We start from the raw sequence: 20581 nt of genomic DNA, 5'->3' as shown, positions 1-20581 counted from the left end.
AAGATATGAAGGAAGGAAGGAAGGAAGGAAGGAAGGAAAATAGGAAGTAAGGAAGAAAGGAAGGAAGGAAGGAAGATATGAAGGATATGTGAAAGAAGGAAGAGAAGGAAGGAGGGAGGAAGGGAGGGAGGGCAGGCTGAGGTATCAGAATCAGAGGAACTGATGAGTTGGAGCCCAGGCAGCAGCTCCTGGGAGTTTCCAAGTCAAATGCAGGCCTTGAGGCTGGAATACTACTAGCAATACTGAAAGCCCAAGTCATGGACTCTGTGGGAATGAGGAGCTAAAGTGAGCTACACACAAAAGACCAAGATAATAAAATACTATCACATCTCTAACTTATAGACTAAAGAAACTCTCCTAAGGTCTGCAGAAATAGCAGAGGAATTTACCGTATTGTGGCAATACTCTCCTGGAAACGGACTGGAATGCAGGCCAGTGCACATGCTGCTAGGCAGCCGGTTCAGGGGCATTATGTGGATGATGCACTATGACAAAGCCAAGGAATCAAAAACCAGTCTAAGCCTCAGAACCCTGCCGAGTGGAAAGACAAACCTGCCTCGGAGTTATGCATCATCAGGGCAGGGCATCCTGAATCTCCGCTAAAACCACCTCTGATGAAGATGTACTCGCAGAAACTCAGAGACCATGTGAAGAAACAAAGTGTCACGGTGGAAGGGCACCCACATCTGTGTTCCCCAGCTTTCTGCTGCTGTCACAAACGATTTGGGATAATCAGCATACAAGAAGAAAAGGCTTAGCTCCATTCCGTGTTCCAAAAGGAGAAGCTGCTTGTTTTGTGGTGTTCAGCAAGCAAAATGAGAGGAAGTAAAAAGGGTTAATGCGTGCTTCCAGTGGCCAAGCGTCCTTCCACTGGGCCCTGCTTCTGAAAGGCTCTACCATGCACCTCTCACAATTTTAGCAAATAGACCTTTGGGTGGCATTCAAGATCTATGACAGACCTGATCCAAGAATTAAGAATAATAAAACAAGTGGTGTTATGGGTATTCTTGGTTGTCAACTTGACTACACCTGGAACTAAAAACCCAAAATGGAGGGCACTTGTGAGAGCTCTTTGCTCAATTTGAAGTAGAAAGATCCATTCTTAATCTGAATTTTTGAGGTAGGAAGACACACCAGATCTAATCTGGGCCACGCCTTCTCCTGGAAGCCTATATAAGGACATGGAAGAAGGAAGCTTTTGCTCTTTGCCTACTTGCTCTTGCCCTGCTAGCAAGTCCATTCCTTCACTGGCACTAGAGCCGACTTCTTTGGGATTCTGGCTTACACTGAAGACCAGCTGAGACACCCAGCCTCATGGACTAAACAACCCCTGGATTCTTGACTTCATTCACGCCAGCCATGTGGGATTAGCTAGATGGCAGCCTATAAGCCATTCTAATAAATTATCTTCTCTATATAGAGAATCATTCTGTAACCTCTGCTACTCTAGAGAACCGTGACTAATGCGGGTGCAAACTCTAAAGTGAGTCTTTCTGTGTCTGCTGTGTTCAGAAAGCCAAAGGGAAACGCAACACCCACAGAACAGGTCAACTTGAAAAGGGACTAGACAGAAATTCTAGAAATTAGGTACACAATCAATACGGGAAAGTTTGGGTATAAATTTAAAGTAGTGGAGAAATCTAAGAGTATGGAATAAATATGTACATTTAACACAAAACTGGGGTTGCGAGCTATAAAATGTAGGTAAGAGAGTGAGAGTTGTCTAATAGAAGTTTTGAAAGCACTGAACAGAAAGAGTGGGGAGGAAATGGCTTGTCAGTTGTCCATGCTGGAAGGAAGGTATAAGCTTTCGAAACTGGAAACAACCTGGGGGGATGAATAGGCATGAAATCAAATACAGATAATGAAAATTACAGAAAAATGTTTCCTCGTTAGCAGTCCTAAGAAAGAACATGTATGCTAGCTAGTCACTGCTGCTGAAATATATCTACAGACCCACAGAAAATAATTAATTTGACCGAAAAAGAGAAGATTACTCGTAAAGGTGTAGCAATTATAGTACTGGCCAACTTCATGTAAACAATGGCCTATCAGACATTGCATTGTTGTCAAAAGGAATTCAGCAACTAGCAAAACAATAATTCAGTGTGAAGTGAAAACATGGCTAATAATTTTCTCTGTCTTCATTGAAAGACTGTATGTCAAAAAGGAGCAAGAGTAATATGCAAGAAACAGAAATTACTAAAAACATGAAAATTCAAATCACAGTAAGTATTGACCCTTAACACAATTTCAGTGGAGACAATATGAAGATAAAACAGTACTAAATATTAGACCATTAAAAAATTTGAGCTGATAGTTTCTAAGCATTGTTTAGGGATAGGTTAGATAGGATAGGTTTTTTGACTCACAATGAGCAATTTAAAGTGAGAGTTCCAGGTCAGCCAGAACTACACAGTGAGCCTCTCTCTCTCTCTCTCTCTTTCTCTCTCTCTCTCTAAAAAAAATGGCAAAACAAATGAAGACAAGGAAGAGGAGACCAAGTGGGAAACCTGTGAACAGAATATGAAGGAAAGTATTAGGACTACATCAGGGGTAGAAATAAATGTCAGCCACTGTTAGCATCCTTTTTAAAGGCTGAGAACTCAAATTTCAAAACTATTTTGTGAGCAGCACAGGCATGATTGGATACGTGTGCACACATATGCACTCATGTATGAAGCTACCTGTGATTTTATTATTTTTTGGTGACACAAGTAACCAAGTCTCATTGGTGCAATGCTCGGTTTATGAACTGGAATGATCAGAGTTCTAGAACTCCCGGGAAACAGACATGTTAAATTCATCTTCTGAGGCACAAGATACCGTGCCTTCGGGGATCACTGAGGAGACCTGGAGGGTCCACCTGTTGTCCCTGACTTAGTGCCAGTGTATTCCACAAGAGCCACAGTCACAGGAAGTAAAGGTACTATTTGGTTTCAAATGACAGTGAGTATTAAATAAATAAGTCTTCATTAAAATTTGTTAAGACCAATATAAGAAGCACGATAGTATTGAACAAGTAAACATAACACGCCATGAGAAACAAAACCCATTCTATGACAATCCAAGGAAAATAAAAAGATTTCAGAAACCCACTCACATGACCTGTCTTTCATTCCTCGCTGTAATGAGTTGCCTTTAGTGTTCTCTGCAAAACAACATTTGGTGCTAGCAGCTCCTCCGCAGATGGTAAATTAATCACATCCAACTAAGGCCGAGTCCCTGTGTGTGCTGACGTGGAAATGATCTTGTGTTTGTCTTATAAGGAGGGGCATGTTTGAGTTGTGGGAAGGTTTCCTGTATTTACATGGTCAGCATTGACCAAACCTGGTGCTCCCAAACTCCACTTTACATCAGAACCACCTGGGTCTTGATAAAAGTTCCAAACAAAGGCCCTGCAGGCCACTTAAACCGCCGTCCCTGGGATACACGGGACCCTGATTTCTGTGAAGCTGCCTAGGTGAATTTGAGGATCAGCGTGTCATATAAAGAGTGGAGAAAGATGACTTACAAATTCAAACAAAAATTGTGGGACTCGGTGAGGTGGTGAACGACAGAAAGCTTAAACTTCAGGCCAGTTCTAGAATGTTCTGTGCATTATTTTCTAGGAAGGTTCCTTACCTTTTACTTCTGAGCCCTGTCCACTTCAGTCTCATCAGAAAGTAAAATACTTGAATATGAAAGGTTTAAATAAGGCTTAACAGTCTGGTTGTAGTCAATTTACTCACAAGACCACCCAAACACATCTTTCCATGCAAAGCCAGCCCCACATAGAGCCTACTCTGCCTATTACAGGCTGAGAGCTGCTGACTATGATTTTATCAAAGTGTCTTCTGGAGAAAATGCTAGTCTCTGTTCTTCGTAACAATAGAGTTCAGCATTCAGTAGACACGCACCTTTGATTCAAAGGACTCCTAGCGAGACCGAGGGTGGAGAAGGTCTAGCTCACAGCTGGCTTAGAGAAGGGTTTTCTGCCACCTAATGGGCATTTGAAAACATGCCGTACAGAATTCACCTTGCTGATCACAGTGCCTGTCCTACAGCTCAATACTGAGCAATTTGGAATGCTTGGCTTTATTTTTGAACATCTTCACAGCTTTTTTCTCTTTACATCAATTCCTAGGTCAAATGCTCCATGTGTCAAACTTTTTAACCTGTTTGATTCTTTGGAAGAACTTTACTTGTTTTTTAAAAACCTGACTCGAGGTAATCAAGGATGCTTCTAGGTACATGCTGTAATCAGCAGCGTGTCCTGTGCCCAGCCTTTCAATATTAGATGCCTCTTGATGATCTTCTTTGACTCTGTGACTTAACTATTGTCTACACACATTTGACTCCGGAGTTTATATATTCCACATCAGGCTTTTGCTCTGGTATATTTATTTCACAGATCCACCTCCTTGCCTTGGATATCTAATAGATTTCCTTATTAGACTGAATCACTAGATAAACGCACACACACACATTTGTCTCTCTCTCTCACACACAGTCTCTTTCACACATACCATCCTCTCTCTCTCTCTCTCTCTCTCTCTCTCTCACACACACACACACACACACACACACACACACACACACATCGTGGTCGTCTTGTTATCTCAATACATGGCAATTTTATCCTGGCTTCTCAGGCTAAAAGCATTAGCCACTATTGATTCTTCAATCAAACCTTATATTAAATGTCAGTAATATACAATTATCTTGTGTATTTTCAGAACCCTAAGATTTTCTGCCGTCAATTGTCCCACCCTAGTCTGTATTATTATAAAGGTCTCTTTAGGCTTCCTATACAGTCTAGACTTAAAAAAAAAGCAGCCAAAATTGTTCAACTCTTTGATCCTGTCACTCCTATTTAAACCACTCCAGTGGGTCACCCAAGTCAAGGCCCAGTGGCTTTGTTCAACTGTTTGATCCTGTCACTCCTGTTTAAACTTCTCCAGTGGGTCACCCAAGTCAAGGCCCAGTGGCTTCTGAGGTTGTGGTGCTACCTCTTATGCTATTGTTACGAAATTCTTGTTGGTATGGTTTCAAGACAGCAATACCCTGGTCATTCCCCAAGTGTGATCACCTGCATGTGACCCTCATATGATTGACCTTGTGGAAGGGGGCGAGGAGGGCCATCAGACACATCATGGAAGATGCTAGGTTACACAGGTGGTGAAAGGTGACTGACAGGACTATAGCAGTGTAGCCCCTTGAGGTGTCACTCATGCCAGCTGAGGCTTTGCAGGTGACCCGTCACCTCCACTCCTGTAAGCAACACCATTACTGATCAGTTCAGAAGCTGGACTTGCAGGAAAATGTCTTGTTGGCCTACCTTTACCTCCTCCAGTTGTGGTGAACAGCAATGGCATTCTTAGGAAGCCACACAGGGTCTATTCTCCCTCAGAACCTGCCCCTGGCCTTGATAGACACTCTCCCCACAGCCACCTTCAGCTGGTTGTTCTCCTCACTTCTTTTGGATTTTGTACCTTTTTGTTTCAGGTCTTTCACTCAAAACACCTTATCCAAGGCCCCCTCCCCTGCATCTGTCAAGGCCACTTTCCATCCTCTAATTCTTTGCCTTTTTCTCACCCACACCATGCTCATTTGCTCACTTTCTGTATCCCACGGCAGAACAGGTGTACTGGTTACCTTTCTATTGTGATCAAATGCTACAACCAAGGCAACTTAGAGTTAATTGGACTTATGGTTCCAGATGTTAGAGTCTTGATGTTGGAACAAACGCAAGGTAGCAGACAGTTGGGGCAGCAGCTGAGAGCTCACATCTTGATTCACAAGCAAGAGGCAGCGAGCATACTGGGATAGCAGGAATCCTGGAAGCTGACCCAGCAACACACCTGCCAGACAAGGTCACATCTCCTAATCTTTCTGGAGGTGTGCAGCCTGGAAGATCCTGACGAGGTGCTCATGTCCAGCTAGCCACAACACACAAAATATTGCATTGTACTTGTAATATGAAATATTATGTAATATGTACTTGTGATAAGAGGTGGTTAAAATACCAATATAAACACAAGCATAAACTGAATATGCCAAGAAAATTAACTCAGGAAGCAGAACTGACACAAATGTCATTTAAATTATTACTGTAAGAAAAAATTTGTACTGTACTAAATCTGCTATTAGCTAAGTATATAAAACACACACTCCCACAAAAATCCAATGAAAATGTAAGTCAAATTGCTTTTATTTTCATAAATAAAAGATAAATCATTATATAAACACTGAGCAGTGTAGCACTGTCCTTGCCTGGTAAGACATACATGCAACACGGCTGTACAGTTCCATCTCCCTACAGTTTTCACGCTAGTGCTCCACATTCGCTATCTCCCCAAATTCCCAATACCACTTCAAAACCTTATACAATGGGGTTCATTAGGTGTCACCTCTTCAGTCAACAGAAGACTTCTTGTCTGACCATGTGAACACCACCAATTATGGATTTCATCACCTGTACTTACTGTAGAAGCACTGAACATATATGTGTTTCCATTTCACCAATGGTGGTTTAGTACAGTCCACAAAAATCTCCCTACCTAGTTAATTAGTACTAGTACCTAAAACAAGCCCCACGGGCAGAGAGCAAGCAGACTTGAGCAAGTACTAGTTAAAGTGTTGTCAGTAAATGGCATTTAGGACAAGCGACTCTGTACTTAGGGGGAAGCATTTTTTTTTTCTACAGGCAGCAAAACAAACCTAATGCCCATTCGTTCAGTAGTTTCTCCAAGTGTTCTGAAAGCTGCAGCTTCAAATGTTAAATAGATACTGTAAGCTGTAACTACCATTTCTATTTTTTAAAAAAAACTTCATTGATTCTACGGAGTGTTTCCAAGGAGTATAAACTATGATATATGATTTATTGAATACAATCTTGATTGAAGGATAATATGTTCATTCTTTATCATGAGATGTATATTCCTGTTTCACAGGGTTGCTATGCAGTTGCAGTGGTTTGTCTAAGCGCCTGCCCACTGGTGCGTGCACAGTGAGCTCTCATGTGCACTACTGTTCTATCAAGTGAGCCAATCTGCCACTTGTAAACAGGAGTTAACACTGCAGGAGAGTAACCGAGCAGGACACACTACAGATATGTGACTTTGAAAGTGTCACACACCCTCTATTTCCCAGTCTGTGGATATAACCAAACTGTTTAAGTGGTACCCACTTTGAAGATCATAGTTTATATCTATATCCTGACCTTCTGCTGCTATGGCCTTTGGCCTACAGCCAAAGAAGTCCGATAGGCTAGATGTCGAAGAAAACCATGTTAAAGACACAATGTACACCAAAATCAGTTAACAAAGGGTATTTTCTTCAAATGCTTTTAACAAAGGAGTCATCAGTGCGATCCAGGACAACCTATCTCAACTGAGCCTAAGAAAGGCTTTCTTTACAACATGCAATGCTGTGCTTCTTTAAAACACACTTTCCATTCTTTATCTCTCTATACAGAAACACCAAATGCTAGTACAAAGTTTTGTCCTTTACATAAAAAAATTCATTAGAAAAAGTACTTGTAAAAAAAAAAACCACTGTCTGGACACTGAGGGTGACTATGGGAGCATGGGACTCTGCAGGGAAGGGAAGTGTACGCCATCGCCGGTTTCCCTAAGTTCCACATTCCTCTAACACTGATTTTTCTAGTAAATTACTGGCTGCTAAGTGTAAGGAAAAAATTTGGTCTGAAGGTTTTCTGATTTTTAACTGCAAATTTTTTTTCCCACCAGAAGACTGAGTTAGACTCAAATCTAACAAGTCGGTGACAAGAGGGGAACTCATTTCTTTTCAAACATTCTTCTGGTATCAAACAAGAAGTAAAACACTTTTTTATGAAGGTAGAAAAACATTAACATGAAACTTACTCTCTAGTGCTCAAATAAGTCCAACACCCCCCCACACTCATTAAAGGCATAAAAACAACCCTTCCAAGTGTCGTCCTGATTAAAAAAGCAAAGCCCAGAAACAAAAGCATAAAACATCTCTATGTTAAAAATCAAGAATAAATAAACAAAAGGCCAAGTCCCTCTGAAGTCAGTAATTATTCTATGTGCTTCAGAGAAATCAGAAATGGTGAAGTGAAGCCCCACAGTTCATCTTACGGACTGGCAGCGAGATCTCTAAGCAGTGTCACTTAAGAGACAGAACACCCAGTGTCCTTTTGAGGTTTGATATCCGGTTCTTTTACAGGTTTCACATCGTCTTCCGGTTTGGGTTTGACCTAGGGAGAAAGGAAACACGGTAAATATGCAAATGGGGCTTGAGAAAACCCGCAGAGGTTTCCTCTACTTTCCACCTTCCAGAGTGATATTAAAGGATGGCACTGAGGTGACCCACACCACGGGGGGGGCGGGGTACTCCTCCTCTACAATCTTTCAGTAAAGGAAAAACTTGGTAACAGAGATGATTTATGACAATATAAGCTATCTTTTAAAGGACTGCTTCAGAGGCTCAATAGGAAGAAAAAGTGATTGTATTAAGGAGTCCCAGCACTTGGGAGGCAGAGGCAGGTGGATCTCTGGGAGTTTGAGGCCAGCCTGGTCTACAAGAGCTAGTTCCGGGAAAGGCACCAAAGCTACAGAGAAACCCTGTCTCGAAAAACAAAAAAAAAAAAAAAAAAAAAAAGGAATACTTGTATGGGGAGGAAACTATAAAAATATACAATTTCAAGGGAGGATTACAGTTATAAAACAATCCCCCGCTCCTTCGGTCACAGATCCCTAGTCTTTTGGTAATGAAACACAGACCTTTCCTGTGAGCTACCGTCTGATTCAGAGCGGCACAGGAGCTTAGGGATGAACAAATGCGCACACATTCTATTTCACTTGTGGATGACTAACAGAATGCTGCCATGAACCCAAATCTCCAAATTCCTGGGGTCAGAAGGGACATTGCTATAGCAACATCAACACGGATGAACTCCCCTCCCCCATCGTCTCCTTAAGAAAGCACTGACAAGCTGTGAAAATGAGGTGATGTGTTGGAAACAATGTCTGTAAATTACACAGAAATCTAGAAGTCACTGAAGGGTAGGGACTACTACTACTGAGAACAAACTACACCCAGTTAGATGAAGCACTGTAATGAGCCAACTGAGCATTCAGACAAATACATAGACCTGCTGAAGTAAACAAAGACACGCAAAACTAGCTTTACAGTCTCCTTAAACATCTGTGACTGGAAAGAAAGCCCCAATCTCATACACTGTCATCCTTGGGTCTCTTGGTGAGATCAAACGCAGCCAACGCTTCCGGTGTCCAGTGAGCACTCATAGGAGGAAATTCAAAAGGCACAGGCTCTACCAGTCCATAATTTGCTTTGAGTTCCAGTTGTGGGGCTTCTGTTGGGATTTTTTGAAAGTAACTGCAAAAAGCAATTTAAATAGTGGTTTATTCATTTCTTCAGCAACACTTGAGCACCTAACATGTTCAAAGCTATGATGAGTATGGCGATTCTCAGCTCTGGGGGCACAGTCCCAAATGGACCGCCAAGGAGATGGGAGGCCCTAGCGGGTTACAGCACAATGCAACAGCGTTCAAGGACTGAAAGAATACAAAGAGGGGTGGTGGGCCTGGATTTGGGGGCTCAGTCTATTTTCAAAGGAAGGGAAAAAAAAACTAAAGCAGACAAGTGAAAACATCAGTGTGACCAAATGCAGAGTATCACAGGAAGAATATAAAGAGGCAGGCAGGGACAAGAATGATTCTCCCAGCCTATGAAGGTACCGAACTACAGTTTGCACTGACAACTGTTGATTTCCTAATAGTTTCAGTCTTACTGCCCAAAGGGACCAGGAAAATTTACAAGAAAATTAAAATTTCCTACTTTATAGCTAGCTCAAACCAGAGTGAGACAAATATATAAAGAAGTTGATTAGAGACACACACACACCACACCCTGCACAGAGATAGCAGATAGAAGAAAAGTTTAGAGAAAATGAAGTCTTTATAGGAGTATCCTGATGAAATAAACTTTGTTACCAAACCCCACTTCAATTTTAAACCCACTTTTTATGACATCATATATAGAATAAAAGGCCCTACAAACAACTTCATCACCAATTTAAACAGAAAATTAATACTAAATTTAAATGCAATCTAAGACACATCCTTGGGACTGGAGATAAAACTGTTACTACAATCACTTAGCAATCCTGATCAAACAGTGAGGCGTACGCACATGAACCCATTTTCTCTCTGACATTTGTCCAGGGTGTTCTTCACAAGGCTGCCAAGCTTCCGGAAGAACAGGTGACCTGACGGCTTGGCTGTAGGTCCTGGTCCTTTGGTTTCCCCGTACTCTTTGCACAGGGCTTCAGCCTCTGCGTACACTGCAGAGAGGATAACAGTCTGAGAATGGCTGGGCCCTGCCCGCGAGAGCTCAAAGACCTGAAGTCAGGGACAGTGGCTTCTGCTGTTTTCACCTGCTGTGAAAGCAACATGAAGACAGTGCTGGTGGGAGGTGGTGTTTTCTATAGGCTCGAGGATAAGACTTTTTTTCTTTTCTCCAAATATCTTGTCTATTTCTTTCATGAACTTAGCTATCTTACCTATTTCTTTCATAAACTTAGAGTCTACACATTCCCTTTAGGATGAAAGAATTTTTTTTTTTAAGGGGTTAAAATCCTGGAAGGAAAACTTACGTTTTTCTGCTTCTTGAAGAGACCTGATTGCTTCACCACATTTATCGCTAGCCAACAGGGTCTGGCCATGGTAACAATATGCCTGGCAAGAGAAACACATTTGCATAGATTCTGTGCTCAGATTCCATGTCACACTGTCAGGCACTGTTTGGACTATCCATGCAAGCCTTTACTTGAGGTAGGCTTCCCCTATCTCTATCCAAATTAAATGAACAGTTAGGCCCAGCCCTGACAAGAAACAGACATATCACTACGCTCTAAGAGCAAAACCTGCTAGCTAAAACTTGTTTGAAAAATGAGGACAGAACTATGAAAAGGAGTCAATTCTTTGTTATGCACACATAAAGAGATTGGGCAGTGTTTTGAGACGAACAAGTAGTCAGCTGACTGTCCCACTCCAACCCATGTCCCACCCTCATATGTCCATATATACCCTCCTCCTGGGTTCAGGATCCTCCTCCCATCTCAGCTTCAAACGCTTAGGGTTACAGGCATGTCTCACCACACCCAGTAAGGACCACAGGTTTTAAGAAAAGCACACCAGTCTGAAGTCTACTCATAAAAATCTGCTGAAACAGACAACTGGTGCTGAGCAGTAGAGCATGCTGCAAAACATTATATCATGGAAGGGGTGGAAATATTTACTTAACTCTGAAAAAGGTTCTGACTGCCTCCCACATGATAACAACCTTAAGTTTGGTCATTTAATCAACAAGTAAAGAGGTTCTAAAATGGTGCAAACTGGTGGTTTTTGTTCTAGGTCATACACACTGTGTGGTATGCCTAAGGTTAAAATAAATCAACAACAAAAGCACGGTGTGTATAGAGGTGTGAGTGAGCAGGGGCTCAGAGGCCAACCTTAGGTTCAGTCCCTGCCGTCCGCTCTGTTTGAGGCAGGCTATCCTATTGTTTGCTGTGAGGCATGCCAGGCTAGCAGCTGGCATTTCTGCCTTCTATCTCACTGTAGGGTGCTGGCCTTACAGATGTGCACGACTGCACTCAGCTTAACATGGCTTCTGGGGATCTGAACTCAGATCTTCACACTTGCTCACAACCTACTGAGCCATCTTCCCAAGCCACTGAGGTTAGAATTTGTTGATATTCCTCTCACGGACAGGATAAAACAACTGAGAGAATTCATTACGTGCCTAGCCTGAAAATACGATTTGGGACCACGCAGTACCTCTAGGTCTACAACTGTCTATCATCTTGCACTCACTCCTGAGAGCTGCCTGTCACTGGCAATCACTTCACCATCTGCAGGGCTGTCGGGACTTACATAGGCCGTGTAGAAGCACATCTTCAGGTGAAGGTACTTCCTCCATTTAGCAGAGTATGCAGGCTCCAAACTGGATAAAGTATGATCTAAAGTTACATTTTAAAAAGCAAAATATCATTTCACCCAGTTTCACTGGAACATTCCTTAGTTCCTGTGTTCTGGTGCTAAGAAAAGCAGAATGTCATCTAGTCTAAATTCAAGCTTTCATACATTAAGAAAAAAAACCCTCTAAATGCTTAATATGATTTATTTCTTCATAATTATATATTTGAACAACATAATAAATACCTCTTCAATTTGATGGTTAATGTAGCTTTAAATTAATGGCAAAATCCAAACATTTTCCTAAATCAATTTTGACTTCCTTATTTTCAACTTCATTATCACTGTCAAACTTTTCTTCATTTCCTTCAAAGCCTATAATAATTTCTCCTTAAACACCAAGCCTGCCTATCCCTTCACACAGCAAGCCCATGTGGGAGCTGGGAATTTTCTTTCAAAATTACGATCCAATCAAATCAGACTCACTTTGTTTTGAAATCAAACTAAAAAGCCACTTTCCTCCTGCAAGCATTCTCTGGCACGCCCACACTGCTCAGTTTCTTACATCAGTGATGCTGTATCTTACACCATGATCTGACTCCAAGTTCACCTCCTTCCCTAGACTGGGAATTTATTCTTATCTACTCCACAACCAAAATAGAAACGGGCCTCCGAACAGAAACCTAAGTGTGTTTGCTAGATCACAGGACCCAAGTTCTGGTTTTCACCTTCCACATGCTAGTAGTCACGTTATTGGTGGCCATATAACACTAAATAAGGACAACAGCTATAAAATGATTATAAAGAGCCGGGCGATGGTGGCGCACGCCTTTAATCCCAGCACTCGGGAGGCAGAGGCAGGTAGATCTCTGTGAGTTCGAGACCAGCCTGGTCTACAGAGCTAGTTCCAGGACAGGCTCCAAAGCCACAGAGAAACCCTGTCTCGAAAAAAAAAAAAAAAAAAAAAAAAAAAAAAAAATGATTATAAAGATCTGGGCATGGTAGTGCAAGACTTTAGTCTCAGCACTTGGAAGACAGAGGCAGGTGGATTTCTTGGGTTTGTGGCCAATCTGGTCTGTCTACATAGTCAGTTTTCAGTCAGGGCTACACAGAAAGACCCAGTCTTAAACATGAACTAATTAACTAAATACATATGTAAGATTGTTATAAAGACCAAAATGAGCAATGGCTGCATATAACCAGATATAACTGGTGGAAAGTACACTATCTTTCTACAAGCCATTGTTAATACATTGGCTGTGAGATGCTGGGGCCTGACTCAAGAGCTCTACTACAAGGTATATTCCCAGCTCTTTACACATTAATTTATAACATATTAACTAACATGTATACGTGCATATTTGTGTCTGAGAGTAGCATATGTGTGTGTAGGCTATTCACCCTATCTGTTGAGACAAGGTCTCTTGGCTTTTACCTGGATCTTACTGACTGACCAAGGCACAGGGATCCCGCGTGACTCCTCCTCCTTGGCAGTAAGATCACAAGCACTTGTCATCACGCTTGGCTCTTTTACATCCTACAGATCGAACTTAGGTCTTAATGCTTGTGTGGCAAACATTTGACCCACAGCTCTGTGTCCCTGCTTTTGAGACAAATTGTCCAGGCCAACCTTGATTTTACTCTGCAGTCAGGCAGGCCTTGGAACAATCCTCCTGTGACAGCCTCTGGAGCACCTGTGCCACCACACCTGGAGCGCTGTGCCACCACACCTGGAGCACCTGTGCTACCACACCTGGCCTCTTATTTTTAAAAAGGCCAAAATACAAAGATTTTATTCTAGTAATGTAATGGGAAATACGAGATTCTCAGCAAAAATCAAATGAACACGAAAACCTAAGGACTGTTAGTGTAACAACACGGTGAGTTTACCTGCTTTCTGGTAGAAGCTGGCCGTTTCGTAGGCAAGTGCAGCAATCAGTCCTGGAGCATGCTTCAGCTCAATTGCTCGGGCAATTGTTACTGTAACCGACACATAATAAATACAATCTCTAAGTTCACATCCAGTTATGGGAAGTTCAGTCATAACAGCAGAAGACAGCCTGACAGTCTTCTTTCAGATTTTCAGTTTTTAAAAAATACGTTTTAGTATAAAATTTATGGAAAACAAACACAAAAAGAAAACACTGATTTTATGTTTCTGATACAGTATCTTAAATCACTAGCCAACTATTAGCACAAAGAATTACTAAAATAGCAAGACAGGAAGAAGAAAAGTGCTTTGAAAGCACTCAGTCTTGACATACAGATGAAAAGCTTATAGTAGTTACTTTAGTTTTTGGAAACTGACAGATGAAGACTTAAGGTGATTTAATGAGTGCAGAAGGAAAGCAATAAGCACAACACAGGAGGGGAGATGAGTAGCGTTAATGTTTGCAGCAGAACGAGGGCTCGCAGTTAAGATTACAAAGTACTCTTTCAGAAGAGCCACATTCAGTTCCCAACGTGCATTTTGGGAGGGTCACAACCACCTGTAACTACAGCTTCAAGGGATTTGGCACCCTCTTCTGACCTCCAAGAGCACCCACACACATAACCCCATCATATACACTCTCTCTCTCACACACACACACCTAAAAATTAATCTTAAAGAAAAAAAAACCCAAAGATGAACATTAATGCTATCAAAAAGGCATGAAATCAAAACCCTCTTTAAAGAAACATCAGCTGGAAGGAGCTCTCTAGACAGCAAAGGAAATGTTATAGGGTAAAACGGCCCTCATAATCAGTTCTTAAAATTTAAAACTTAATACAGCTAATTGTGGTATTTCCCAAAGACTCAAAAGCCAATATAAACATTCTTAAAAGCAAAACACCTTGGAATGTTTCCATACCTTCTTGAGCCTCAGCCTGGCACTGGATGATGTAAGTATCTATAAGCCGAGCCTCTAAGTCCTGGCCCTTTTCTGCTGGTGTAAGTAGTTTGGGTATATGACTTTCCTGGAGAGAAAGAACAGAAAACAAACATGTCAAATCTCATCTTAATGCTCCTGTCAGAGGCAAAGATGTGATTAGGGGATATTCAATTTAGAGACTCACTGGGAACCTAAGAGAACAGACCAACCAGTGTCTGTAAGCTCACAGGCGTGGTGAGGACTTATCTATTCAAAGTGAACTTTTATAAGAAATCCAGAAGCGAGACTTAGGTTATGGACAGACTTCTTTGCCAATACAATATAATGCAAAGCATATCTTTATCTTAGAAAGTATGTAGCTGCAATAGTAATGAAAATTCTCTTTTGTTCTGTGACTCGTTCATTCACAGTAAGAGCTAACAATGAAAAGAAAATACTGCAAATTCTACATCATCTAATTCAGGATGAAGAAACACCATACGGCTGCCTCCAGAGGCCTTCAGTAATCAGTAGTTTTGATCATAAGAAGCAGAAGGGCAGTGACAGAGGAAGACAAGCATTTTTTTTCCTCAGAGTTCCTGTCCTATCTTCAGGCTATCTGATATCATTAGATTGCAGTGATTGGCTGGCTAATGAGACTCAGAATGCAACCTCAGAGTCCGTACTGAGGGACTGCGACTGCTCCCAGTGACAGCAGAAAGTAGTGCACAGTAGCACAGACATCAACTTATCTGTTTTGTTTTCACTCAGGGTAAGACACAGAAAAGTAAGCAGAATATTACAGCTAAAGCTTCTAGTTATGATCCACCAACTTGAAAGTAAAAATGGAGTTACTAGCACAGTATCTGGCTGTGGCTCCCAGGAAGGCAGCTAAAGTACAGCCTGCACAGTCAGCTCAGACACAAGCCCTCGACATTTGCACTCAGCCACCATGGCTGCACACAATCCCCTTGCCACCACTACCTAGACAACACAGTAGCACGAGTACTCACAGAGCAGTCCCTCTGTGCTAGCTGACGAGCGAGGTATACAGTACACAAGCCGTGCACGGCTTACATGCAGAGCCCACGTCACTTTAGAAAAGGCACCACAGAATCTAGACTTGGGTATGCAGATGTGGAAGGGCCGTCTGTTCTTGAACCAACTCCCTACAGTTACTGGAGGGACTGGACTACCTCTCTGACACAATGGAGTTACTAATCCCGACACACAGTCCAAGAATTAACAATGTGCCACCCCCTGATCCATCCTACCCCGCCCTGCTCCCCAACCCCATTTACCTTTAAATGTTTAAAAATCCCAGCTGCAATTTTTAGGCTCCGATGGACATCTTTTGCTTCATCTTCTGTTATGCTTTAAGACAGTGGTTATGCAAGTTAGAGGATGCGCCTTATTTCTGGTCCTAACAGCTACCACGTTATCAGAACACCAAGGCTGGGACATGGCTCAGTTCCTAAGAGCACTTGCTGCTCTTGCAGAGGACTCAGTCCAGCTCCCAGCACCCATGTCAGGCGGCTCACATGCCTGTGACTCCAGCTCCAGGGAGACCCAACACCTCTGGCCTCTTCATGCATGAGCACATACCCACATACAGACACTTAACCAAATGAGTTTCTTGTGTTTCTTATTATTAGTTTTCTTTCTTAAAAAGAAATCTAATTTCCCTAATTAAAAAAAAAACTAAAAATGCACATGAAACATACCCAAGACTCTGCAGATGAACAGCAAGCTTGCCTCGAAGGAAATACTAAACAGTCTTATGTCTTTACAGACTGCTCTGCCATAAACACATACAAAATACTACGAACTTAACATATCACAGCAGCTACACACACTACTCTGTTCATCTGAGTCACTCCACACCGGCCAACATGACTCATGTTTACATGTCTGCATATTACTATGTGTGGATGAACCAGAATGGATGTGCCAGCTTCTCAATGCTGTATGTATGTTACTACGAAAGTTGTCTCATCTAATTTTGCAATTCTTAAAAAAAGTTGTTATTTCTCTGTGTGCACTGGTGTGTGAGTGGAGGTCACAGGACAAGTGCGTGGCTCACCTCTCTCCTCCTCTCGTTCTGTGTCATTGACGAGCTTGTGTCATTGGGTGGCAAGCACCTTTACCCACTGAGTTACCTCATTGGCATCGTGCAATTCTTTAGTCCTCTAAACAATTTTTTATGTACCTTTAAGTTTTTTTTACCTCTTTTTCTACAAATTGCCTATTCATATCCTTTATTTTCAACTGACTTGATAGATGTTGATTTTTAGATTATACATTTTAAAAATGGACAACTTATAACGAGTTGCAGGTTTGCTGACCAATTCTGTCACTGTTTGAAATCTCTGTTTATAGTACTTTAAATGTAGTCAAGGAGCCACACTTTTAATGGCTTCTTGGCTTGGGGCCTTACTTAGCTCTACTACCACATAGCAAGATTATGGAAACCTTTTCCCTTGTAAAACCAGAGTACAGGATGGTGGCTGCACAGGCTGGCAACCTGGAATCAATCTCTGGAACCCATGTAGAAGTGAAAGGAGAGAACCTATTGCACACAGCTAACCCTGGCCTGTGCATCCCCCTACCTACCCCAAGAGCAATAAATAAAAATTTACAAAACAAAGATTAAACTGCCTAACTGCAGTTCTTAAGTATGAACAATGACTCTTGTACTTAGTTCAAGTGGAACGTTTTAGAAAATAGCCTAGACTTAACAACAACAACAACAACACACACACAAATACACACAAAACCTTTCTAACTTACTTTTCTTTTCCAGCCAATCGTGAAGCATATTTGGTATACCATAATGCTACATTAAATCCCATGGATATCAGTTCAAAAACAGCATCCTGCTGGGCACTGGAATTAGATATGAAATCATTAAGTTCTGTAAATTATGAAGACACAGCTAAACAAAGCTTACTTGGCTTAGCAGGGTAAGGCTCTTGCTGCCAAGTTTGATGGCCCGAGTTTAATCCCTGGGAACCACATGGTTGAAGAGAAACGATTCCTGCATGTTGTTATCCAATCTTCACGTATGTACTATGACATGCAGGCTCACACACATGTACACATGACAACACATATAAATAATAAGTGCATTAATTAAAAAATTATGAAGATACAAGTTGGGCACAGTGGTGCACGCCTTTAATCCTGGCATTTGGGAGGCAGAGGCTGGTGGATCACACACACGTGGTTATCAGCATGTGCACCATTGCTCAGCCTAATCCATGGAACCAATACTGGGGATGATGTGGGGGAAAGCACTGAATTTACGTAATTCAAGCCCTTCACAGTCTGTCAAGTTTTTCAATGTAAAGAGGATGAAGACTTGATCCTTAAAAAATAGACTTCACGGGACTAGAAAGATGGTTCAGTGGTGAAGAGCACTGGCTGGTCTTGCAGAGGACTCAGGTTCAATTCCTAGAACCCATGGCAGCTCCCAACTGTCTGCAACTCCTGTCACAGGGGACCCAACACTGTCACAAGAGACATATGTGCAGGCAAAACACAAATGTACATAAAACACAAATAAATTTAAAAATAATCTTTCACAACAACACCTCCTTAATTTTGAATGAAAAACAGTGATTACACACACACAAAACCCCAGGAAGTCTTGGAAAACTCTGGTATTCAAGACTACTAGAATCCACACAACATGTCCAAGGAAGAAAGGAAAGCAACAAACAGTGAATGTCTTAATTGTATAAGGGCCTGGCATTACATCATTCATCACGCCTACAGTTTCTCATTTTGTTCCTCACAGTATCCCATTATCATCATCACATCAAAACCTAGTTAAAGTGGATGTTCATAGAAAACCTGCACTGTGTCTTGGCATGTATGAATCCAACATTCATCCTTTCTACTGGAACACCACCCTGGGATGTGATCTCCAATCCCTTCCTTTCTATTTCTGCTTGCTTGTGTTTATGGATACACATGTGTCATAAAGCATACCTGGAAGTCAAAAGGTAAATTCTGGGAGTTGGCTCTGTCCTTCGACCCTATGTAGGGTCTGGGAATTGAACTCGGATTGTCAGGCTTGGCAGCACACACCTTCACACACTGAACCACCTTACTGGCTCCTTTTCTATTTTTTATTAAACAAAGATCTACGGCCATTTTAACAAGCCATTGTGTTTTTAAAAAATAAAGGTTAATGTCGCAATGACCTATTCATAGTTGAGGAGTGAGAAAGTTTTAAGAGTAGAAACAAAGGTTAGAAAGGAGGGGGAAAATAAAGCCAGTTTTGGACTGCAAACTGGGTGTTATTAAACAGTCCAATGTGTTTAAAGTTAATATTTATTATTGCTGCAAAAATGGATTTTGTCTGGTAGAAATACATTATTTTAAACTTATACCACACACTAGTATTTAAGTCAATATTTTAATTAATTTCTTAACAAGTGACAATGCTTATCAGTTCTTCTTCAAATACACTGGCCAAACAGTTGAAGCAGAATTGGAGTTAGGCCTCATCAGCACCGCTCACCTCGGAACATGTCCTTGTAATGTATCAGTCCACTTGAAACTCTGCACATATCGTAACTTGCTTTCTTGGGTAGAGTCTCCCAGTGAATTTATGAAACCTATGAAAGGAAGCAACATATTTTAATTTTAGAAAAAATATTTTTTCTAGTTAAAATTGTATTTGTACATAGCTGGGCATGATGGTGCGTGCCTTTATCCCAGCACTAGGAAGACAGGCAGGTGGGATCTCTGTGAGTGCAAGGCCAGCCTGATCTACAAATTGCGTTCCAGGACAGCCAGGGCTACACAGAGAAATGCTGTCTTGAAGCCCCCTCCCCACCAAAAACAATTGTTTTATTCATATAATTACTTTTTTCAGGTGCCTGAATGAACCTTCTGGTACTGAATTTCTCCTTCCCCTATTTTGCATATTCTTCTATTAATAAAATATGAACTATATCTATCTATAGTTATCAATATCTATCTACCTACCTATCTATGTTATAGATATAGATATCCACTTTTTAGACTATTAGTAAGACCATGTACCACCACTTACAATGTCATGTTGAGACCCAAGCACTCCAAACAAAGCCTGGGAGATAAAACTATCAGTCAAATGCACAGACACATAGCTGGTAAAGTGACCAACCTTGTAAAAGTGAGAAATACAAGTCTGCTGCGTTCTTCATCGTTTCCGGGTTACAGCTCAAATCAGTGAACAACTCGAGGAGCCGAGTCCTGGATGATCTCAAATCACTAACATCAACAGACAGGAAAGCTAAGTAAGCTGTGTTTCAAAGACTACATAAAAACAGTTCAGAGGCTACAACTTAAAAGCATTAAAACAATACCACAGATCCCCTGCTTCCTCCTTTATGAAGTACCAATCCCAAGGAATAAATTTAATTAGGGTCAATGTTAGAAATAAATGAAGTTTCTATTAACAATTGCTTCAAAAGTTATACGAAAATAAACTCAGTCTAATTAAAGGGGCAATGCAAGCACCCAATTATACAATAAAAATATATAGCAAGTTTTAAAAGCAAAAATATCAACCAGGCATGGCAACACAAACCTGTAATGTAGTGCTCAGGAGGTGGGAGAGGAGAGGAATCCTTAGCTACAGAGCCAAGGCAAGGCTGAGGCAGCTCAGGCTAGCTGAGACCCTGTCTCCATCAACACAAATAACAACTGAATGGATTTAAAATTCATTCTTCCTTCTGTGTGTGTGTGTGTGTGTGTTTACTGACAGGG

General features: G+C 41.4%; 1 protein-coding gene across 4 annotated transcripts in view; it reads right to left on the bottom strand.

Moving 5' to 3' along the window:
• Positions 1–6170: 6170 nt before the first annotated feature.
• Positions 6171–20581, bottom strand: part of Brox (BRO1 domain and CAAX motif containing) — an 18488-nt gene continuing 4077 nt past the window's right edge. For all 4 annotated transcript variants that reach the window (XM_026779727.1, XM_005348925.3, XM_013346989.2 and 1 more), the window contains exons 4-14: positions 19977–20083; positions 19347–19443; positions 17609–17704; positions 16120–16192; positions 14819–14924; positions 13857–13946; positions 11925–12010; positions 10646–10727; positions 10183–10333; positions 9207–9366; positions 6171–8224 (exon numbers count right to left, since the gene is read on the bottom strand). In XM_026779727.1, the coding sequence (XP_026635528.1) occupies positions 8138–8224; positions 9207–9366; positions 10183–10333; positions 10646–10727; positions 11925–12010; positions 13857–13946; positions 14819–14924; positions 16120–16192; positions 17609–17704; positions 19347–19443; positions 19977–20083 (1135 nt within the window). In that variant the 3' untranslated portion in view covers positions 6171–8137. The remainder of the gene's footprint in view (positions 8225–9206; positions 9367–10182; positions 10334–10645; positions 10728–11924; positions 12011–13856; positions 13947–14818; positions 14925–16119; positions 16193–17608; positions 17705–19346; positions 19444–19976; positions 20084–20581) is intronic.

The sequence above is a fragment of the Microtus ochrogaster genome, chromosome 6 (assembly GCF_000317375.1).
Source record: "Microtus ochrogaster isolate Prairie Vole_2 chromosome 6, MicOch1.0, whole genome shotgun sequence".
In the NCBI taxonomy this organism is placed as follows: Eukaryota; Metazoa; Chordata; class Mammalia; order Rodentia; family Cricetidae; genus Microtus; species Microtus ochrogaster.
This window is presented reverse-complemented; position numbering and strand designations above follow the sequence as displayed.